General features: G+C 32.4%; 1 protein-coding gene across 7 annotated transcripts in view; it reads left to right on the plus strand.

The window, feature by feature from the left end:
• LOC145296741 (tetraspanin-18-like) overlaps positions 1–26,211 on the plus strand; it is a 576,197-nt gene that overhangs the window by 281,579 nt on the left and 268,407 nt on the right. The window contains exon 1 of one of the 7 annotated variants that reach the window (XM_080142761.1): positions 408–831. The exons of 5 other annotated variants lie outside the window; for them this stretch is intronic. In XM_080142761.1, the coding sequence (XP_079998887.1) occupies positions 688–831 (144 nt within the window). In that variant the 5' untranslated portion in view covers positions 408–687. Of the gene's footprint in view, positions 1–407; positions 832–26,211 lie in introns of those variants that run through there. One more of the 7 variants, XM_080142762.1, reaches the window with a different exon arrangement.

The following is a 26,211-nucleotide window of genomic DNA, read 5'->3' on the forward strand; positions in this document are numbered from 1 at the left end:
GTGTATAGATATGTATATGTGTGTATACATATATATAATGTGTGTGTATGTATATGTGTGTATATATATTTATATATTTGTGGTTACATATATATATAATGTGTGTGCATATGTATATGTGTATACATATATATTTGTGTATACATATATGTATATATATGTATATTTGTGTATACATATATATAATGTGGGTATATATATGCATATGTGTGTATACATATGTATATATATATATATATTTGTATATACATATATATAATGTGTATATATGTATATACATATCTATATATATATATTTGTGTATACACACACACACATATATATACACGTGTAATTATATATACTTGCAAGAACTTGTTTTTAATCGCTACACAATTATCGCTGTGACCTGGTTACTTATACAAAACCGTTTGACAAGCTCTGAGAAAGTGTGTTCAGTTGTCACAGCGATAGCAATGTTGGTAGGTCATCCCAGCCGCAGTATATCTATCTATATATATATATGTACATGTATATGTTATTTAGAAAAGCACTGCTAGACGTCACAAGGCATAACTGATTTCGTCCCAATAATCTGGGACAATCGCTACAAAAGCGAACGGCGTGGTATTTACATATACATTTTCTTTTTTTATTTGGATACTATCTAATGCTGGATTTAAACCTTTACTCATATTTAAAAAAAAAATGGAAAAGTTGAATACCCGAAAACCAAGAACGAATCGGCCGATTCTAATGAACCATGGTCGGCCAACCCTCGGACGATCCTTTTCTGTACCGACGCCATCGCTTCCGCCACGTAGAAGCGAATTTAAACCACTCCGACGCAATGTAAGTCTATATAAAATTTTACTGAACACAACTGTTGCTTTGATTTTTGTTTAACTCTCTGTACTTCGCTCTGTCATGTCCTATCCTGCCATTTACGAGACCGAATTAATGCGAATTAGAGTAACCATTACTATTATCGACACAAAGTAATTTTTCAAAAATACAACTAAAAAATTAACCAAGAACAATTTCTTGTATTTTCTTCTCCGTTATGAGCTATTTCCGCTGTAAAAATGTATATTTTATGTGAGGTATAAACGTTGTCGTGAATATAAATGGCTATTTTATTAAGCTAGCGAGAATAACGTCCGTAAACAGGCGCCTAAAAAAATGGCTACTTTGTTCAGAACTCAACTTACATAAGTCACGTTGTATACTTAAACGACAAAGGCCTGTCGTAAGATCGATTTTTTTTGTTTTGATTTATTTTCCGAGCTTTCGACTACCAACAGTGTTTATTTATATATATATATATATATATATATATATATATATATATATATATATATATATATATATATATATATATATGTCTAAAGAAGCTTTGAATAATGCAAAATAAAAATAAAGAATGCAGTTTAAATTCCCGGAAGAAAAAAAAATATTAACTTTAACCTATCGACGACTTAGCATCTACATGATCCGACTTTTAAAAAGTTTATAATGACTAAAGAAAATTCATTTATATAAGGATGAAAAAAAAAGCCTTAACTAAAATTGTTAAATAGGAATAGACTTAGCACTTGCATAAGCCGATTTCGAAAAAGTCTTCAATTTTAAAACAGAATTTAACTACGTAAGGATGACAAGAAAAAACCTTAACTAAAATTTTGTAAATAGAAAACGGGGATCATCAGCTGCTTACCATGTAGCTGTTTCAGAAATTTAAAATAATATATATATATATATTAAGAGAGAAATAAGTATGGATATATAGATATAACGATAATGTGTTATATAAAAATTGTATATTACAATACGTACAATGTTTAAATAAATTACTTTATATTAGCTCTACAAGAACCTATAATTAAGCACTTTATTTGTTTGTTTTTATTTCCAACTAATTAAACATCTGCCATATAGCAACCATTGTCATTGACATGCATTAAAATTAGAGATCGCGTTGAATTCTTGGTAAAAGTCTATTAAGCATGGTTATGACTATGTAGAAAAATAAATTACAGAGGACAAATACCGCTCGTTTTAATTGTATCACTCCCGTCTTTGTAGCTCTTAAAATTTTAGTGATAAAAAATAGGAGTCTTTACTTTTAGAACGACCCTCGTGTGTGTGTGTGTGTGTGTGTGTGTGTGTGTGTGTGTGTGTGTGTGTGTGTGTGTGTGTTAGTGGTGGGATGATTCCGATATTTTTCCCGATTCCGATACAATTACCGATTCTGTACTGAATTCCCGATTTCGATACAATTACCGATTCCGATTCTTTATAAATCTCTAAATATGTAACTAATGTAGCGTTATTTTGTCCCGATTACCGTAAAAAAAAAAAAAAAAACATCTTAAATGTGCCTATATTTTGTCAAACGTAAAAACCCACTTGTGAGGGGGGGCGATCTAGAGATTTTAACTTTACTAAAAGTTTAAATCAATAAATATTTATAATTTTATTATTACTTCAAGCAGTGGAAAATGTTTCTTAAACAACAATAAAATAAAAAAGATAATTTAAGGAATCGGTTTTGGCATCGGATAAAAAGGCTCCAATTTTTTCGATTCCAATACCCCAAAAAGCTCCGATTTTTCCGATTCCGATTAATCGTCGCAACACTAATATATATATATATATATATATATATATATATATATATATATATATTTATTTATTTATATATATAAGAATTTTTTTCTTAGCGTTTCGCATAGTCAATATTTGCAATAGAGTTTAAATTTCCAGGATATAAATGCATAAGTTCAGTAATGTAATTTGTAATCCCCTAGGATCCATTCGGGCGAAATAGAATAAGAGGCATTACTTTTGGAGCGCCTCTCGTGTGTGTGTGTGTGTGTGTGTGTGTGTGTGTGTGTGTGTGCACGCGCGCGCGAATATATATTACTCCTATTTTTTTAACACTTTGTTTTCGTGTAAGCCGTATCGTCTAAAGAGGTTTCTAGTTACTGGTAACTAGCTGACCGAAACATGCTCATGACTGTGTAGCGACATATTACTGCTTATGTCAAAACAAATAAAGAGTATATATATATATATAGTTGGTGTGATGAGTCTGGATAAATTCTCAGATGAGTAGTAAGCAGAGATGTGCAGAGGGGGACGAGGAGTATCCCAGAACCTGCCCCTTTTACTCCTGTTTTAAAAGTGCCCCTTTCAGAGGAATATATTATGGGTCTGTGCCCCACGGAGGCATCGTTTTTTGTTCGTTTTGTTTTTTTTACTCGAGCACATACTGTGAAAAATTTCTCTGCGCCTCGCAGGTAGCAAGGGTCATATTATATATATTCAAATCCTGCTAAATAATTGACATTTTGGCAATATGTATTAGTTGATGCAAAATACCTACGATTTAAAATTTCATAAAAATCTGGAGCATCTTAATTTTTTCGAATAGCTTCCATCTGCATTTTACCCTTTTTTTTACGTAAAACTAAATTTAACTAAATACAGTCCACATTACGGCACCTTGTACAGCGAAGCAAGCAGTGTTCCAAAATTCATCATAATCGGTTGATAAGGCTAGGTGTGAATCCTGTTAATACAAATATATAAATATGTAGGTATTATTCGGAGTCTTTAGACTACTCTTCTCATCTTGAGTATCATTTTCACAATGTTTTGGTCGATGTCACCTCCGACCTTTTTCATCTGTATCTTATTTAACTTGGGAATTTGGACGGAATTTCGGATGGAACCTTTTATTTACTTAGCGGTGGGGGGTGCATGCTTGCGTTTCGTCAGTCAGAGGTCCTAATTCGCAATTGTATTTTTCGTTTCCACACTGAGAATTGAACCTTCAATCTCCAGTCCGAAGTTACAAATAATCGATCCCCATCTAAAAAAATTCCAAAATGCTATATAAATATATAGAATTTTTCAGTAACTCATAACAACAACACAATATATATATATATATATATATATATATATATATATATATATATATATATATATAGTTCTAAAACTATACTAGCGAGACCTATGTAAATACCACAGCGAAATCATTCATACGTAATATATTGATGTTAGCATTCTGTGGATGTTCAGCGTAAATGGGGACGCCCTGCTATTATTGAAGCTCTTTTGTAAAAACTATAAAAGTATTTATCTAAGCTAGCAGGGACGTCTGGCGTACCCCGGTAGTAAAATACGCTTAAATATGATATTTTAATTTATGCAAATTTCGTATATATTATTCTAGACTCAATTTTCTATCGATCCTTAATATTATAAAGTTTTGATTTGAAAAATAAAAAAATATATCCATATGACTTGGACGCGTCCAATTGAATCAAAACCTAAACCAAAATTTATGAAGAAAAATAATATATGCACCCCCACCCGACCAGATATATATATATATATATATATATATATATATATATATATATATATATATATATATATATATATATATATATATTATACTGTTGGTAGAATTTTTCAGTAACTCATAACAACAACACAATATGTCATTCCAAAGAGTGCTCAATGCATGAAACAGAGCAATATATTGATTGTTGGAGAGCTATTGGCTACACATTAGCAAACGTGTTTCAATGACCCCCTAGCAGGGAAAATCACCTCATCAGGCCAAAAACCATCCATGGATGGCCAAAAACCATCCATGGATGGCCATGGATGGTTTTTGGCCTGATGAGGTGATTTTCCCTGCTAGGGGGTCATTGAAACACGTTTGCTAATGTGTAGCCAATAGCTCTCCAACAATCAATATATATATATATATATATCAGTTCATTCAGCTATAACCCAAACCAAAACTTATGCAGAATTCTTGGTAAAATTATTTAAAAAAAAAATAGATGACTTGAGTGTTGTCAGCTATAATCGAAACCGAAACCAAAACTTATGAAGAATTCTTGGTAAAATTATTTATTACAAGAAATGGAAGGTCATAACAATTAAACGACGGTCGCTCGGGAGAAAAAAAGATGTAAACTCTCTATCTGTACCTAAACCTAAATGCAGATTCCATGAACAAAGCTTCTTTCTTAGAACTGCACGCCTGTGGGACTCTCTTCCGATTGCCTGCTTTCAAGCTGACTACAATCTGATTGTCTTCAAGTCCAACGTAAACAAGTTCTTGAGAACCGTCCTCCCAAGTAATCCAATTTACAAAATTCCCACTACTTATGTTTACTGCGCTATAATCACATTGACTAATGCATACCAATTAACCCATATCCTCGAGTGGCCTCCGAGCCTTGATAAGTGGTGATTCCTGTGTAAAAAAAAAAAAGCATCTTTCACAAAATAACACACGCTATCGTATTAATATATGAAAGCTCTTCTGCCTGTAAATCAATTAATCACGACATTATTTTGTGTCCAAGAATTTATATAGTTTATATTAGAGTAGGGATTATCAGTTGTTTACCATGAAAAACTTTTTTTCCGTGATTTAAATTGTGTGTCTGTGTGTGAGAGATAGACGGAAAGAGAACGAAAAATATTCGCTCACGTTAGACTTCAGAAAAGAAGGGGGGGAGATACCTGCCTATACTTTGAAACTGGTGTTATGACCTACATACCTGCATTAAAACAAACACATTATTATATCACACGAAATAGGACAGAGGGTTTCTTTTTTCTTTTATTTTATCTCGTGAGAGTTTTTCTTATCGCAAATAAAACGCTATTGTAAGTCTTAGAAAATCAAAAGAATATAAAATCGTAAACACCCCGCAAGGAAAATCGAGGAAGTCGATTAATTTTAAAGCGAATCAGGAATGATTTGTTTGTAATGATTTCTGTTGCGTTTTAATGAAATTAATTCAATGATTGTAGGCAAGTTCTTTTTTCTTCCTGCACAAGTAAAAAAAAAAAATCTATCCAAAATATATAGACATAGCGGGGACAAGTGCTCTTATAACTCTGAGAATCATATAGATAAAATAGCTAGTTAAAATACTTATAAAATACGTTTATAAGCAAAATTACAACGCAATATTATAAAAAATAAGTAAATATTTATTTTATTTGTTTGTTTCAAATTAATATTTCGACGATATACGCCATCCTCAGAATTTTATGCATTCTTTCGTTACTTCTTTTTTTTTTATTCTTTTTTTTTTCTTTTTTTTTTTTTTTTGCTCGCCATGATGTAAAATTGAAAAAAAAGACCGATGGTAAAGAGTCCGCGTGTTGGTCTGTTAGCATTTGTAAATGTCGGAAGAAGACGTTTGGCGCACGTGATATGAAAGTCAGGGTTGTGTTTTCCATGATAGAAACGTTATTTAATTTTTTAAGAAATAGGTATAAACTACGTTTATAAGCCAATATTATGAAAATAGGTATAAACTACGTTTATAAGCGCAACATTATGAAAATGAACAAATATTTATTTGTTAAAAATTAATATTTCGACGATATAGCCCCCCCCCTCAGAATTTTATGTATTTTTTCTTAATCTTAAACAAATAAATATTTGTTTATTTTCATAATATTGCGGTGTAATTTGGCTTATAAACGTATTTTATACGTATTTTATTTTAAAATTCAAGCAATGCTTTTATCACAGAAAACACAACTCTGACTATTATGTTAGACTATATTATGCATGCTGGAAATTAGATTTGATATTATTTTTACCTGATTCTATCAGGGTATGAAGTTTAGAAAAGCATATGTTGTTATTTTCATAATTTGTAACGAATGATACATCGGAGAATTGTTTTTGTCATCTAACAAAAAACAAAGTTCTCTGAATATAAAAAATATATATATATATAAAAATTCATGGTATATGTATATAGTAATATATATAAATATAAATATATATATAAAATGTGTGTGTATAAATGTGTATATATATATATATATATATATATATATATATATAATGAAATAAAACTTTTTCAGTCTTGTATTCAAATATGAATATTAATAACACAAAGTTCATTGAGATAGCTCGATAGTGCAATACTAGAGCTATAAATACTTTTATAATATATAATACTGCCTCACTATGAACGGGCACTAAATTTTATGCTCATGTCAAAAATAGTTTAGTTTTATTAACTATACAAGCGTACATTTTTTTTTTGGTCCTTTATGTATATACTTATATATTTTTCTCTATTTAATTATTCTTATACCAGTGGGGTATTCCTATATATATGTATATATAGTCTAGCGGCACTGATGAGTTGTGATACAACGAAACAGGACTGTATGCCGATGACTACAAATATATATATATATAGTGTGTGTGTGTGTGTGTGTATGTATGTATACATATATGTTCCGATGTGATGGCGAGATGAAAAAGGAAACAAATCAAATTATATGTTCATAAACGTTTCGTCTTTATTTCAAAGCTTCTTCGGGTTGATTAATTTGAAGAAAAGAAAAACCAGCACAGTATTTGAAAATATACTTGTTTGGTTTGGAACGTGAAATGGATATAATTTAATGAAAAGTAGCCGAAACATTCATAGAATATATAGCGTTGTGGAATGGAGAGTGAGATGTTTGAACGCCATTAGATGTTTACAAATATATAATGCAATTTTTGTTTTGTGCTTTTCTTGGGGGGAGGGGAGGGGTGAATAGTGCCGTTATAATTGAAATGTTGGTTGCGTAATTGAAATAAAATGAGTGTTTCTTTGTTTTATTATTTGTTATTTGATTGTATATCATTCAAACAGGGTTATGGGTATAAGGGGCCGTTATAGTCGTTTAGAACTGCTTTAAAGCTTCACCTCTCGCTCATTTTTTCAACTAAATTTCAAACAATTATTACAGTTTATAGATCACCTTAGCTATATTGTGAAAAAAAAATTTTCAATTTTCGTTCAGTAAAACAAAAGTCATGATGAATTTATTGGTGTTCAAAATCGTAATAAAAAAACGTAAGGAGGTGAGTGACGTTTTTATGACTGATTTCCATAGCAACCACGTCGCTTCAGCGACTACTGCTGCTACTAATTCACCGCTCTCGCGAAATATATATATATATATATATATATATATATATATATATATATATATATATATATATAGTCGTTGGCAAAAACTCTAATAGAAATATACATTTTGCTCATTAGGATTGGGCCAGTCCCAGCTGCAAAGTGTTTTAGGTGATCTACAACATGCAACTTCCTGTCACTTCAGATGTCACCATTTGTTGCTTGACATGCAACAATATTACGTGCGCTACGGCCTCGTCGCCTACCCGCCAGGCGATATTAGTAGGGGGTGTATCTCCCTCAGTTAATTAAACGCGCTCTCCAGATATTAATCTCGAAATCTCTTTAATATATATATATATATATATATATATATATATATATATATATATATATATATATATATATAGTAATTCCAGTAAAATATTTTTCAGGGTTAAAGCAACTAATGAAGCTTTAACAAGATTAATGCAGGAGTGGTCAATACCAAAGTAGGGCAAGATAGTTTCTTATTCATTTTTATAAGCATTAATACGTCGCTCCACATACATGAGCATGTTTCGGTCAGTAAGTTACTAGTAACTCGAGACCTCTTCACGGATTTTCTTATAGAAAAAGATTACTGATTAAACTTTCGTATATCGCCTGGAAAGGTATCTTGTTTCTTGTAACTTTCTGATACAAACATGCTCTTGGTTGTTGGTTGTTTTTGTTTTACGGCATATCAACCCTTTTCGGGTTATTTAATGCCGAATCCAAAGATTTTGAAGAAAAAAAAATTTTAATAAAATATATTTGTTGTTTTCAAGTCGGTTTCTATTTAACCCATAGTTGGAACCCTAACAGGTACTACCACTCCGGGTCAGAGTGGACCTGGGAGCAATGGTAATTAAAGGGTGGCTCCACACTCCCCAAAGCCCACAAGCTGGGGCCTCACTACTGGATATAGTTTAAGGTCATATCCAGGACCCCCATTGAGGGACTTTTACCCTCTGCAGGGGGGGGGGCAGTCGGCGTATTCTAATGCCCCACCGACAGGGCCGTCAACATTAGGAGTGTACCAATTATCCAGCGTAAATGTCTAATGTATCTTGTTTCTTGTAACTTTCTGAAACAAACATGCTCTTGGATGTATAGCGACATGTATATAAAACATATAAAAAATATGTATATTAGATTATGATGATATAAATTAAATTTCTATAGATTAGATTGTATTAAAAAAGGAACTGAACTTCAATTACAAAAGACAAGCTCAATATTTTACATTAAATAGTTTATACACATATTTATTTCACCGTTTATTAGAATATCATACTATAATAATTTATACCCAGGGCAGGATGTAGGATTTACAATTGTTTAAAAAAAAAAGATTTATATACTAATCTAAAAGAGTAGGAAGTTTTAAAAAAAATTAATATTTAAATAAATAAAAACCGGGTACTTCTTGGAACAAAATATAAAAATAGTAAATCACATGAAAGGAACAATATCCTGAAATAGCAGAATAAAATATTTATACCATATAGACATAATTATTTTAAGAATTATTTCAATGATTCTATATTTTTTATTGGAAACAAAATCATTGGTTTACAACTGTTTCAAAAAATCTGACCAGTAAAAATACATAGGTAGTTTTTGCAGTTGTTATTTACATTTTTCTTTCTTTTTTTTCTTTTTTTATTTATTTATTTATTTATTGCAATTGAATCCTGGAATAAAATGTAAACAAACATTGTGGTTCATCAGATTGTAGGTAGGTAGTTTTTGTTTTACGGCATATTAACCTTTTTCAGGTTATTTAATGCCGAATCTAGTTGTTTTGAGGAACGATTTTTAATGGAGTATATTTGGGGTTTTTTTTTAAGTCGGATTCTATTTAACCCATAGTTGGGACCCTAACATGTACTACCACTCCGGGTCAGAGTGGACCTGGGAGCAATGGCAGTTAAACTGTGGCTCCACACTCCCCAAGACCCGCAAGTTGGGGTTTCACCATCGGATATAGTTTTAGGTCATATCTAGGACCCCCATCAGATTGTAAAAAAATAAATCCAAAAAATCATAGAATCGAAACTTAATGCGGATTAGCCAAATTTGCTTTTTTTTTTCTTTTAGATGATTGACACAAAAACAATTTTCGCTCCAGTTCCTTTTCTGGAAGTACTTATTCTGGTTAAGAAATCTGTTTGAAAGGAGAGATAGTTCCTTCGTTATCGAAATAAATTAAAGTGAAGCTATCATCTGCAATTATACATCTTCTATCACCGGCCTGTCGTCTGTATACATTGAAAGTATGCACTAAACTGGTGGTACCTTAACTAACGATGAGTCTGGCCAGTACCAGATGGGTGACTACTTGGGAAGGCGAGGCGCTGTATCTACCACGAGGAAAATACTAGGTTGGGAAACTGGCGCGGTCTATCTTTCTCTCGGGATTAGATGGGCCTCTCTTAAACTGTGCTAGGTAACCCATTCAGTGATGGCATCACGATAAAAAAAATTACCCTTGATAGCCCTAACGAAGCATCAAGTATTCAGCTACGGACAAGATATGAATTACGCAACAAACTTGTGTAGTGAGTTCAATCTCGGCTACGGGCGCATGTTACGTTTTAACGCTACCAGATCAGGTTGTCTGAAGATGTTGGCTTCTTGAGATGAAATGCACCTAACATTGATGTTTCCCCCCCCCCCGTTTTACTATTTTTTTTTTGCAAAACTTATGTTCTGTAAAATCAAAACCAAAAACAACCCAATTTTCCCCCCTTTTACTTCTTCCCATTTGCCCTTTCTCTTCCTATCTCCCTCACTTCCTGACTGGTTTCCTAACTTAAAATGTACCAAACATTAATAATGTAACCCTTTTCTCTCTCCCGTTGCAAAACTTATTCATGTTCTGCAAGGCAGGAAACAAAAACGATAAAATCCACTATAAAACACCAAACCAAACACTAAAAACAAGCGATTGAAGATACAAAAAGCTTGAAGAATAAAAACTTTCTACAAAATAACTGGATGCATCATGAATACAATTTCCAAAATAACGGGATTCAGCACTACATATCCCGAAAAGGGTTGATATGCCGTAAAACAAAAACAAACAAATCAAACTCTACAAATAAATACTTGGAAATATAAAGAACTCGAAGCATAAAAACTGTTTCCAAAATAACTGGATTCGGCATTAAATAACCCGAAAGGGGTTGATATACCGCAAAACAACCAAACCAAACATGTAGGGAAGGCAATATCTCTAAATACATTATAACATTAATCTGCACAGAAATATATACGTTTTCCGCACTAATTTAAAAACAACAACAACAGCAGAGTTAAATACATTATTTACTTTTTGGGGACGTAATGTAATATCTGATTACAGAAGGAACGGTCCGATTTTAAATAAAGTTAATACCCTTATACAGTCTAACATTACAAGTGCATTTAAAGGGTTGATATGCCGTAAAACAACTAAACCAAACCTAGAGATGCAGTATTGGGCATGTTTGCAAATCACTTAATTGAGATGCATATGCTCTTGGCGACTTTTTGGTCCACTTGCAATTATTTTGCTGGCGGTGATGCTTTTTAAAATCAGGTTGACATAGGAGGAACCACATGAGGTAAGCATCTCTTGCGAAAATAGTGTTAAAGACTCGAAAACAGGATACCGAGTCGTCAGCCCAAGTCTTCATGTAACTTCACCACCGCCATCTTAAAATGCTAACACACATATCATTTCGTCCAGAATAAAATCTAGCTTTGTATTTTCCATCGAAGATGATCAGAAAATTAGGACCAGCGACTACACGCATAAACGCACATGCACAGTGGGATTATACTTGCAGAGGAGGCCCAACTTCCCCTCGCCCTTGTCTCCGTGCCAAACCGTTCTGAACCCTACACTTCGCTTTCCGCGTCCATTGACTTACTGACTACTTTTGACCTTTCCACAATTGTAATCACCCGGAAATGTCGTATCGCAAATTATATAACGCAACTTGTGTGCGTTCACACTTAATCAAACGTACAGATGCATACACACGTTACTTACATTCACGGAAAGCGTATACCCATGTGCGCAAGAAAAATAGTTTATATACATATAGACACTTGTTCTCCGTAAACAGTAACATATACACGTGTAAGTATGTATGTATATATATATATATATATATATATACACACGTGTGTGAGTATATATATACACGTGTGTGAGTATATAAATATACACGTGTGTGAGTATATATATATATATACACGTGTGTGAGTGTATATATATACACGTGTGTGAGTATATATATATATATACACGTGTGCGAGTATATATATATATACACGTATGTGAGTATATATATATATATACACGTATGTGAGTATATATATATATATATATACACGTGTGTGAGTATATATATATACACGTGTGTGAGTATATATATATATATATACACGTGTGTGAGTATATATATATATATATATACATGTGTGTGAGTATATATATACGTGTGTGAGTATATATATATATATATATATACACGTGTGTGAGTATATATATACATATATACGTGTGTGTGTATATATATACGTGTGTATATATATATACGTGTGTATGTATGTATATATATATACGTGTGTGTATATATATATACGTGCGTGTTTATATATACACGTGTGGATATATATACGTGTGTGTATATATATACACGTGTATATATATATATATGTATGTATATATAGCCTTTGAGACTTTACACGACCAGTCGCCACAGTCAATTGAAAATTTCTTGAGCGACTAAAAGTCGTAAATCACTCGCCCGCCAGTCGATAAAATTTCTTTAAATAAAGAAATGGGAAAAACTCATTTATTTTACGACCCTCAAATATGTTGTGACTTAGAATGACCTATGTCTCATCATTTGTGAATTCTTTCATCTCTAGCTGTGAGACCGTTGGAATATCGTATTGAATAAAGAGCGGTCACGCTAAAGTTTAACAAGAGGTCAAATTTACACATTCGGCGTGTAGTCAAGATGTCGCCTTTATTTAGCTCTCTGATTTTGAAATTCATTTGGAAAAAAATATTCAACGCTACAACTGCATACACTTCATGCTTACAAAAGTAAAGGCGAACATTTGAAAGAGGAACAAAACGCATCCTTCTGTAAAGCATCCGAAGAAATGATTCTTATTTCTATGGAACAATAATATGAATGATGCTATATAAAGAAACTGGTGTTGTATTTTAACGTTTTGTTGAATATTTACTGAAATGTTTGTCGTAATAAAATAGTTGATTTATAAGAGTTAAACAAATGTTTTCTTGTTAGATTATACACATGGTTATTTGTTGAATTGTTGTAAAATTATTTACTATTATTGACTGAAACAAAGACATAAAGTCGGACGAGTAAAAATATTTGGGGGCGAGTAAATTTTCCCTCACACTCGGCCGGCGTTCGAGTGATTTTTTTTCAAATCTCAAAGGCTGCATATATATATATATATATATATATATATATATATATATATATATATATATATACGTGTGTGTATATATATATACGTGTGTGTATATATATATACGTGTGTGTGTATATATATATACGTGTGTGTATATATATATATACGTGTGTGTATATATATATACGTGTGTGTATATATATATACGTGTGTGTATATATATATATACGTGTGTATATATATATATACGTGTGTGTATAGATATATATATATACGTGTGTGTATAGATATGTGTATATATATACGTGTGTGTATAGATATGTGTATATATATACGTGTGTGTATAGATATGTGTATATATATATACATATATATACGTGTGTGTATGAGAGTATATATACGTGTGTGTATGTGAGTATATATACATGTGTGTATGTGTGTATATATACGTGTGTATGTGTGTATATATATATATATATATATATATATATATATATATATATATATATATATATATATATACGTTTCGCGGGCACTTTTTGAAAACACCGGAGTTTAAGCAGATTTATATCTAGGAAACAACAATGATAGAATATATTCTCTCTCTCTCTCTCTCTCTCTCTCTCTATATATATATATATATATATATATATATATATATATATATATATATCAAACATTTTGGCTACATAGGTACATACATGTTTCTGCTGCAACTCCTTTCAGAGAAGCAATGTCTTTAGGCAAGATTATTTCACTATGAAAACAGATTATAAATATCCTTTGTACAAAGATGTTTTTTCATCTGAATAAGTCATAATAAAAAAGAACAGCATATATATATATATATATATATATATATATATATATATATATATATATATATATATATGCACACACACACACAGTGTGGAACGATAAAATTGTCGCCCTAAAAAGATATAATTCCATTTCAGTTTAATAAAAATCGGCTTTCTTTCTCTTTTTAAAAAATTTTTTTTTTAGGACTATCTACTAGTTGGTCAGTAGTTTACAAATCTCAATCTTAAAAGCGATAGGAACCTATTATGTCTGAAAGTGTCACAATGTTCAACCAATGAGATCGGAGATGTGCCGCTGTACAACTCATGCTCTTTACCGATCCAGGTTATGATCACAGGACCATTACCAACACTTTCAAAATGCGTCGCTCTATGGCCACAAATAACAGAGACGCGTTCAGGGCGATGAAAACAAAGTTTCCGGCCACGGTTATGGTCTTTGGTGTGGTTTCAAGTGTGGGCCATATCGTCCCCTCTCACATATTTGACGTAGGATTGAAAGTCGACACCAACGTGTACCTGGATATACTGAAGAGTGTGGTGATCCCCTATTGTAATGAGGTGGCCGCTAGCAAACCATGGGTGTGGCAGCAGAACTCGACGTCGGCCAACAAGTCTAAAGAGGCCCAGGCTTAACTTCTGAATGAGTGCTTCCATTTTGTCCCATTCTCCCACTTGTCCCTCTGCTCCCCCTGCTGGACTACTTCGTTTGGTCATACGTCGGAAGCATTAACTCTAATTTTTTTTTTTTTCGATTGCCGTAAAACCACATATAAAATGGGCATATATTTTTTTCAAGTGTTAAAATATACTTGTGGTGGGGTGATCTATCTATTTTACTTTTACTGGTAATAATGACGTAATAATAAATATTTATTATTACGTCATTGAAAGATTTTGTTTTCAACAAAATCAAATAAAAAAAAAAGATAAGATACTTAAAAGAATTGTTTTTGGCATCGGAAAATAGACACCAATTTTTCCGATTCCGATACCCACAAAAGTCCCGATTTTTCCGATTCCCGATCCGGATTCCGATTAATCGTCCAGCACTAATATATATATATATATATATATATATAAATATATATATATATATATATATATATATATATATATATATATATATATATATATGCGCCTTAGTTTTATATAGATTGCACATAAACTCATCTAAAATTATAAGTGGTAATTGCCAACGTCTTTCTTTTCTTTTCTAAAGTACACACAGAATCTAATGCAGACTTAATCTCTAACGCGAGCAGTTAATGACCTCAAACTTGACGTAATTATTTCCTCTTTATCCTTCCATATTCAGTCCATTATTCTCGATTTTTGACACGGTTTCATCTGCCCTTGTTGTTTGTCTCAACGTAAACTGCTGCTTTGCTATTTATCAAGTCCATTGATGAACTTAAGAAACTTGTCCGTTGTGTTCATTTTTCCTAATCGTACATAGTTGGCCGAATCTTATGATAACACATTCAGAATGTTTTTGTGCAATGACCCGTGGCGTAGTGGACAGAGTATTTGGTATTTGGTTGTAAAAATTACTCTCTTCTAGAGAGGTTCGATCTTCAATTCGGGTGACATCCAAAATACAATTGTGAATTACTTAGGACGTCTATTAGTTTAGTGCAAAAATAATGTCGTGTTTTGGCATGACGGTGAACGTAAAAAAAAAACGACCTTATTTTTGCACCAACTTAATACCTAGTCATGGCTGACTAAACGAGAGCATGTTACCTCCAAGGTTTAAATAAAGGGTTCCGTCTGTAATTCTGTGCAGATTCCCGAGGTCGATAGAAATCAAATCAAATTGCACGCCTGTGGAATTGTCTTCCGTTTTCCTGCTTTCCGGCTGACTACAATATGGTTGTGTTCAAGTCTAACGTAAATAAGTTCTTGATGAGACGTTCTATATAAGTTATTAAATTTAACAAATTTTCATTACTAATGATTACTATGTTGTCCAATTTCTACTGTACACTCTTTAACCCTTATCCTTGAGTGGCCTCTTGGCCTTGATAAGTGGTGATGCCTATGTAAAAAAAAAAATATTCCCTAGTTTAACAAACTACACCTAAAGAAGGTCGGAGGTTACATCAACCAAGACGTTGTACAAATAACACTCAAGATGAGAACAATAGTCCGAATAATCCAAATAATCGGAATTATTAATACTTATCTAAAAGTACTATAATTCTCAATTATTCAACATAGTATTATGACAATTAAGTTATTTCTTTTTTTATTCACTCTTTGCAGCAAGTGTGTACGTGTACACTCGTACACCTTCTAGACTTAGAATAGAGTTTCTCCATCATGGTTCCCCTGATCGCCAATCTGGTACCTACACACCACAAATATGTAGTAAAATCATATCCCTTCACTTCTGAGGTCTCTAGGTGCCGGAAAATCTTCTTCTGTAATAGCTGCTTTTCTCGTTCTGCTAGACTTTGGAATTCCCGTCCTGTTCTGCTTGCTGACTGTTCTAACTTGCGGAAGTTTGAGTGTATTGTGAACAGACATCTTGCTGCTCAACTTCCCTCAATCCCGTTAGATACAACCCCAAATAGTAGCTCCTTATGTCTCAAGTGACAATATACCTTACGTGGGGTGAAAAAAAAAAGTATAATAGGTGAGAACAGAGCATAAATTTTTCGCAAAATGCCGATGCGGATGTTAATAATTTCAATCAAAATATGGCTGACAAAATTCAAAGATCATTTAATTATGATTAATTAGAAAAATTATACAAGTTTTTTTTTTCAAACATAACTCAAAACTCATTATTGAACGTTCAATATTCAGAAGCTTGTCACTTAAAACTGATTGTACTCAACGCCTTTATCCGTTGCGCATCTCTAAATTCCGAATATAATTGCATGATTCTATTCTTTAAGATTGATTCTTAAAAAAAAACTGTATTATTTTTCTTTTAAAACCGTATTGAAACAAAATGAAATATATGGATTATATGATTTTTCCCCACTCTATCTGTGCCTTAATCTTAACGTAAATTCCATGAACAAAGCTTCTATCCCAGAACTGCTCGCTCGTGGAACACTGTTCCGCTGGCCTGCTTTACGCTTGACTACAACATGATAGCCTTCAACTCCAATATAAACAAGTTTCCAAATATACAAATTCTACCCACTTTACACCATTAACGATTACTATGATATCACCTTACATTCATGAACCCTTATCCTTGAGTGACCTTCGGGTCTTGATAAGTGGTGACTCCCAAGTAAGAAAAAATAGAAAGAACTTTGGTTTCTATGTTTCGGATTTCTTTTAGATGAAGATTGATACGTTGTAATTCGGCAGAATAGTATCCAAGATGTGAACCATAGTTCGAATAATCCAAATAATACAGTGTAGATACTTATGTTATATAAAAGTAGCGGGGATACCCGGCGTTGCCCGGGTGTGGAGGGGTAGTGTAGGAGAAGGGGAATCAAAACAACAGTAGGCAGCCTGGGTGGAGAGAGGTGTAAAAAAAAAACAAAAGAAATTGGTAGTAGGCAGGAAGACTCAGACCCGTAACGCAATGGGAGAAAAGAAGATGAAAAAAGACCTAACGTCCATCGCGAAACCGGAAGTCGCGATCGTTCGAATTAAGGGTAGTCAATCAACGGAGACAATGACTTGCGAAAATGTCGACAAAAAAAACGACCCCTCTTTGTAGAAAACTACCCGGTTAAGAGTGAAGAAATTAATGTTTTGGGTCAATTTTTCGATATTTGTCGTCCGAGAGACCGAGATTTGACACGATATCGATTTTGTCACGTTCAGACGCGTCTGTCGAGAGTTTTTGCGACACATACAGACGCACACACACACACATTTGCCTTTTATATAACAGGTGTTATATTATTTAAGATATTACTCAATACAGTCATTAATCAAGTATATATGCAATTAACACGTGACTTTAATTTTTTAACCTACTGGCAAGCCTCTCTTTCTCTGTTATTTTTTATTATCGTTTCGCTTCGTTTAACACTTTTACAGAATTTCACATTTTTAAAAAGTCATAAAAAGTTGTTTTGTATGAAACTGATTCATCAACTCGTAAATAGAAAAGGAAAACATTTTTAAAAAAATTATGTTCTATCGAAACCAAGTAGATTTGTTCAATTTTCTTGTTTTTCACCTTCGCGTTGTCCTCTTCTATCCTTAAAAAGGTTTTTTTTTTCTAAATTTTCTATATATCTATAAAAGTGAGAATATGCGTACGTTAGGACAACTCTCAACATATATACTAACCCATTTTTTTTTTTAATCTACAGACTAGAAATTTGGCATTTAGGCTATTCAGATACGTGGAAAACTTTCTAATCGGTTTTCATTCGGAGAAAAGGAATGCTAAAGAGGTCAAATTTGAAAAAAAAAATGGTGTTTGGGGAGAGGGGAAGGGTCATCGAATTTTTATCTGTTTCTCTACTACGCATTGAAAACGTTTTAAAGGTCGTGCCAAGCTGGTTATCGTTCTTGACTCACTTTAGATTTTGGTTTCGATCTCAGCTGAAGTTTTTTTGTGTGTTTTTTTACTTACAAGAAGTGAAGTCTTTAGAAAAAAAAAAACATAATACTCGCATGTGCAGGTCTCAGTTAGTTTCCATTCTTTTTACTATATTGGTACAATCTAACAATCCGTAGAGCATTGGCTTTAATAATAATAAATGCGAAATCTGTATAAATTAAATATGTTTATGCGTATTTTACGACCGGACTACGCCGGGCAGCCTGCTAGTATATTATAAATCCATTGTTTGTATAATACATGCTTCAATCACTACTTAAGACTGTCTACCAAATATATGGCAACAATCTTAGGGCATCTTGGAGGTGTCTTACTTGGTCTTCAGACTATCGTCTTCACTACTGGTTACTGCCTAAACGTCGATGTCTAAGCTATCCCAGCGATCTACGTTTAATTTTGGTACTTTCGGCTTATTGAATATTCTCATATAACAGCGTGTCACTCAGTACTCTTTGAAGGGATTTTCTGTGGGTGTGGGACATTTTATTACTTAGGCCGGGTGTTAACGACCAAAATTCACTATTATAGAGAAAAATACTCTCCCCAATCATAACAACAATAAACATTAGATATTTGAATATTTGTTTTAGTCTTGACTCATTATTTCGCGCTTGAATATCAGTTTCCTCTTGTAGGATAAAGAGGGTGAACCAGGTCTTCTAACAATATTACGTTCAGTATTTATAATAGAATTCTAAGAAGCTTTCCACTTTTTCAGTTGTGATAATGAATATATTATACAAAGGTATGAAAATTAAAAAAGTGAAATTTGCCACGAGGCGGTCGAACGACGGCATTACGAATATGCATGCGTAATGTAATAACTATTGGTTCATGTTTTAATTTTTAGCCTTGCAGCAAAGATGTATTCATTGCTCAGGCATTAACGTTAAAGAAAAAAGTAAATCATAAGCTAAACGTTTTGGTTTGATTCTTGGTGTTGGGTCATGAGTCATTCTTTTTTTTACTTTTTAAACCATTACTATGTATTAGGTCTAATATGGTCTATATATATATATATATATATATATATATATATATATATATATAAGTGAAAGTGTCTGTCTGTGTATCTGTGTGCGACAATTTTCGGTCTAAACACTTGAAATTTTAAGTATAGGTTCCTTGGACATGGATCTAACTTAATAACTTGATTTGAGCCCAAAACAATACATTTTAAGGGGTCATAATAGTGGTAAAATTTTAAAAAATTGACCACTTGTTTTTTTTTTTGTTTTTTTTGCTCAACATATATCTCCAAATACCCGGGCAACGCCGGCCACCCATGCTAGTACAATAATAAATGCATTAATCAAAATATATTTAAGCGGCCTAATTATGTGTATAATATATATATCTCTATATAAATAAAATGAACTCATTTTTTCTCATCTGATTTTGTCCTTAATAGGATTAAAAATCAAGATATTTCATGCAAATATAATATGCACAAACGGCAGAACAATATCTGAGGTGTGTTATAGGCTTATTATTTCTCAAATTCCTCGATAATCTTAGATTTCTATACTTTTTCTGCTGAGAAGTCACGGCCAAAATCGGTTAAGATCAATGGAAGTGGTAAAATATTTTCTCTCTAATAAATTCCTCCTCCCCCTGCCAACACTTAACACCGTTTGGAGATCGTTCACAAGGAACAGTTGAGAAGAGAACACCGGTTTGGCTTCGTAGTTCTTTCACGTGAAGTTATTTAAAATCACTAAACTAAGCTGCAGTGCTCTGTGGCGTAGTGGTTAGCGTGCTGGACAATTCACATTATATTTTCACGTTCGCGCCGACCTACCGTAGTCGTTTTTTTTTGTTTTTTTTTTCCTAAACAACTGGAATGGACTTTTCTTGGTGGCCGAACTGTTAACGTTGCAGATGTTTTTTTTTTGTTTTTTTTTTCACACTTTATTTTCCTACTTTTACTCATGATTCCGGGTTTGATCCTTCCTACTTACCTACCATAACATTTTTAAAACTCCCCCCCTCCCGGAAACAAACACTCGGGCAACGCCGGGTACCCCAGCTAATATATATATATATAGGTAAAATTATGGAGGGATAAAAGGCGAATCAAGTGCGGTATAGGCTGTTACATTCAATTCAGCTTAAATTGGTAAATTATTTAATTTTTTTTAATTTGAGAAAAATGGCAAGTGCGGACTTCTTTTTGGTGCCAATGTTTGGACGATTACTAGAAATCAGGAATCTGAAAAATCAGAACTTTAGGAATCAGAAATTGGAATCGGAAAAGATTGTACCTAATTTCCGATGCCAAAAACGATCCTTTTAATTATCTTTTTTTTTATTTGATTTTGTTCAAAGCAAAATCTTTCACTGCTGGTAGTAATGAAGAAATAATAAATATGTATTGATTTCAACTTATTAGTAATACTAAAATCTATACATCATCGCCAACAAGTGTAATTTTACGCAGGAGAAAATATCTGCACATTTAACGTGATTGTTTTGTTTTTTGTTTTTTGTTGTTTTTCTTTACAGTAATCGAGACAAATAAAAACTCCATAGTTTAACATTTAGAGATTAATTCGGAATCGGAAAAATATTGGAATCGTCCCATCACTGATATATATATATATATATATATATATATATATATATATATATATATATATTATTATTATATTATATATATTGTATTAATTTATGTGATTAAATGTAGTCACACTATATATATATATATATATATATATATATATATATATATATATATAGTGTGACTACATTTAATCACATAAATTAATACACGAAAATATAGTTTTGTGCGCAAATTTTCAGTATTTACTTCAATTTTCATAGCTTATATATATATATATATATATATATATATATATATATATATATAAGAAAATAAGGTAGAAAAGAGATTAAATATATAAGTAGATTACATTAATTGTTTGGTTCTTTTACATATATCGTTTCTTAATTATCAACCTTTGTTATTCTTGCAAACTTATCACAATGATAAGGAAACTCCAAAAAAAGTGTAAGGGAGTGTTTTGAATTAATAGTAAATAAAATATTCCAATTGTTTTTTATTTAGTTTTCGTACACACACCACCTCCAGGAAAATACATAAATAACTTTCCGGGAGACGCAGTAAGAACTAATTTCCTTGATATGATTTTTCCATAGTTTGAGACCTAGTTTTCATTTAGCAAATTACTCTTGTGTTCGCATATGAAAATGGGGAAAAGCTGACTGTGTTTTTGTTTTTTAGTTTGTTTGTTTTTTTGTGTGTGTGTTTTTTGCTTTTTTGTTTGTTGTTGTTGTTTTTTGTTTGGGGGGTTTGTTTTGTTTGTTTCTTGTTTGTTTCTTGTTTGTTTTTGTTTTTTGTTGTTTTAGCCGGGAGCCATCCATTCAAACTTGAACGTTTGGAGCAATTTCTGACATACATTTATACGTACCTTCTTTTTCTTGAAATTTGTTTTACTATCCAATTATAAAATTATTTTTACAAGTTGGAACTAAAATGCTTGTTTTCCTTTAAGGAATGATATAAATATACCTGTTTTACTTGTGTGCGTGTGTGTGTGTGTATGTGTGTACACTGGCAGGATAACCCGACGATGCCCAAAATTGAATGATGATCAACGAATATTTCACACTCGCGTATTTTTATTGTCATTGAAATTGTCTATTTTTTTTAATCAAACTGATTCATTGCCTCCTATGATTGGGATCCATCGCGATGCATCTGAAGGAAGCTTCACATGCCTCTGCAGTGACTAAGTTCACAATATACTGTAGTCTACGTTGCACTGTAGAGAACCTACTGTTGATTTTATGAAATTATTTTATATACAATGACTTGCATTAAAGTTTAAAACGAGAAAGTTAAGTATCATGGTCCAATTGTGCTTTAAACAGAAACGGAAACATTCATTTCCAACGCGCCCCTGTTATATCGAAGAACCAACTGTTGATTTTATATGTTGTGCCTTTCGGCTTGTGTGGTAAGAAATCTTCTCAAATGCACATGTGATGTTAGGCTGTGTAAGGTGTTAACTTTGATCAAAATCGCTTGTTCCTTTTTTCATCACATTATTGATGATCGATACTTATCGAAGACGTTCCGACACAAGACCTATCTAAGAACACTGCTAGGAACATGAAGTACTTTCGTGTGAAATTTCATAAAAATTGGCCCCGCCGTTTTCGAGCCCATAGGGAACGAACTCACACCGACCTACACACAAAGTTACTTTTATATAATAGTAGAGAAGAGATTGTGTGTGTGTGTGTGTGTGTGTGTGTGTGTGTGTGTGTGAGAGAGATAGATAGATAGATAGAGAGAGAGAAGGGGGAAGATATATATATATATATATATATATATATATATATATATATATATATAGTTTATTATTCTGTGTAAAATTTTCCAACTCTTCAAATTCGTTAATTTGATCTCGTGGTTCTCACTTTTTTCATAAATATTTTCATTTGCCCTTTTTAAAAAGTCTCGTCCCATTTACAGACCGGATATTTCGTTGACGATATTCTATAGCGAAATTTGACTTGTTCATTAGTCTAACAACCACCACAACAGGACGGCTTTGTCTTTTAGGAGACGAAAATTATTGCTCTAAGGTACTGTGTAGTTACAATTAATTTGAAAACTTTTAATTTATGCTAGCAGGGGAGGGCGCCCGACTTTGCCCGGGCGTAAAATAGTTTAAATATGATATTTTAATTTGTCCAGATTTCGTATATATTATTATAGAATCGTGATTTCAAAAGTAAAAAAAAAAACTATTTAGGTGCCATCAGCTAGAATCGAAACCGAAACTAGCATTCAAAGCTGGTGACATTACCACTGTATCAACGTGACACGCATACAAACCGATTAAAAGTTTAAAACAAACTAAGATGAATGTCAAAAGTGTTTAACATTTTTTTTTAATTTTGACCCATTTTTGATCCTTTAAAAACAATTTTAATCGACTAAAGACCCATAAAAGAACGGCCCGTAAAAAAGATCCAATTATTTGAGGCCCTCGCACCGCTCTCCGACTTTTACTTTCGGGGCAGACAGAGTTTGAAAATATAGAGACAGACAGACTGACAGAAGCACCGACAGACAGACATACAGCTATTTGTATATTAGATTTTAGATTATCTTTTCCTCCTCTTTTTCTTATACATTTTATGTATCGACATCTATCTATACTTCTATAAATTTTGGTTCTTTTGTGTATTGATATTCATATTAAGACCCCCTTTTTTCTATTTATTTAAAAAGAAAATACAACTTTGTTATATATGGGTCGTGGAATTGCATTAATCTACAAAAGATCTAGCTAATTTGCATATTCTTTTAAACATTCATTTCAATTAATCCCCTATTAATTTTTTTCGATTTTCCTGATCATCTTTAGTTAACTATTACGTATGATTACATTCATGCAGATATTTTACATGATTTATACTTGCATAATATTTGCGTAAAAAGTGTATAGTAAACACAAACCTCTTTCCATATATATTTCTGTACGTGAAAAAATATATTTATTTTAAAAAAATTGCCTACCAAACTCCTCTGTCAGATTTTATCTTACAGACATAAAATTTAACATATAGAGTATTCGAACCGATGCGAAATTTAATATTTGGGTTTTAGTCGGGGAAAATTTGTGCGAAAATGTGAAAATTAAATAAATGGAATTTGCCAAGTGACGGTCGAACGACGTTATTACGAACGTTCATGTGTAACGTAATAGCTATTGGTTCATGTCTTGATTTTTAGTCTTTCAATAAACATGTCTTCATAGCTCAGGCATTAACGTCAAAGGAAAAAGTAAACGCTTTAGTTTCGATTCTTGGTGGTGACGTTCGAGTCATTTTTTTTTTTTAATTTTAAATCACTAGCGAGACTGCACCCGGTTTTGACCAGTCGTAAAATACGCTTAAATATGATATTTTAATTTGTCCAGATTCCGTGTATATATATTATAGAGTCGTAATTTCAAGAGTAAAAAAATGTATTCGGGTGTCATTGGCTAGAATCGGTAATATTCACAGCTGGTGACGTTACCACTGTATCAACGTGACTCGATACGTTTTTGAATGAATTCAATTATTTATGAAAGTGCATTTTTACCTAAATGCGAGTTGGGAATAATTTTCCCATTTAACCAATTTGATACCCCCATATAAGGAGCGGCATATATATTGTTTCTAAAATATAATTATCTACTGACACGTGTTTCGTCGTCTACGACTCATCAGAGTGGCCGAATCTAGCGAGATTCGAAATCGGGACCCCACGGTAATGCTATATATATATATATATATATATATATATATATATATATATATATATATATATATATATAAGTGACCGTGTCTGTCTGTCTACATTTCCCTACGTAATAACTCTGTCAATTTTTAGTCTACAGACTCGAAATTTGATATACAGGGTACTGAGATTTGGGAAAATCTATGCGATCGATTTTCGGCCAGAAATTTCACTGTTAAGGGGTCAAAGTTCAACGATTTGACCTTTGAGAACTCTACGAAACTCCTCCGACAATTTTGGGTCTAAACACTTGAAATTTTAGATACAGGTTCCTTGGACATGGATCTAACTTAATAACTCAATTTGAGCCCAAAACAATAAATGTTAAGGGGTCATAATAGGGGTCAAAGTTAAAAGAATTGACCGTTTTTTTTTGTTTTGTCTTTTTTTTTTTTTTTTTTTTGCTCAGCATACATCTCCAAACACCCGGGCATCGCCGGGCACCCATGCTAGTTATATTATATTATATTTAATAAGGTATCTGGCCTTCGGGCTTAGATCCAAGTGGTAGAATCTGTTCTAATATTATATTAAAGTTAATTTGCTGTTAGTCAATGTAGGCGAAACCCTACTATACTAATGCAATTTGTATGTGTGCAATTGCCAGCGTGATCCTTTTTTTTAGCTGCCCCCCCCCCATTAAAAAGGACTTTGTGTCACATTTTTCCTTTCGTGGGGGAAACAAAAGAATACTATATATACGCATATGTACGTATGTATCTTCAATACTTCTACTCACTCGCCCACTTTTACTTTTCTCAACCTCTTTCTCGGTTCTTCCTTCCCTCCGTCCTAATCTCATACTGTATTTCTATTTTATCTGCTACTCTTTTATTCATAGTTTCCGTTGTGTGGTCAATTTGTGCGCGTTTCATTTTAATATCCGAAGTTTTAATTGAAAATGATTACTTTACCATTTTTTTAATCCATTCATCTTTTTAAAAAAAAAAAATCTGATTCCCGAGTTTTTAATTATCTAAAATTTTGTAAAATCAAACTCATTATAAAAAAAGCGTTTCAATATCTAATTTTTTTATAACCGAACACAATATAAAAAAAAGCGTTTTAATATCTAAATTTTTTTATAATCGA

This window comes from Euprymna scolopes, chromosome 17 (genome assembly GCF_053919585.1).
Source record: "Euprymna scolopes isolate OS-2025 chromosome 17, ASM5391958v1, whole genome shotgun sequence".
In the NCBI taxonomy this organism is placed as follows: domain Eukaryota; kingdom Metazoa; phylum Mollusca; class Cephalopoda; order Sepiida; family Sepiolidae; genus Euprymna; species Euprymna scolopes.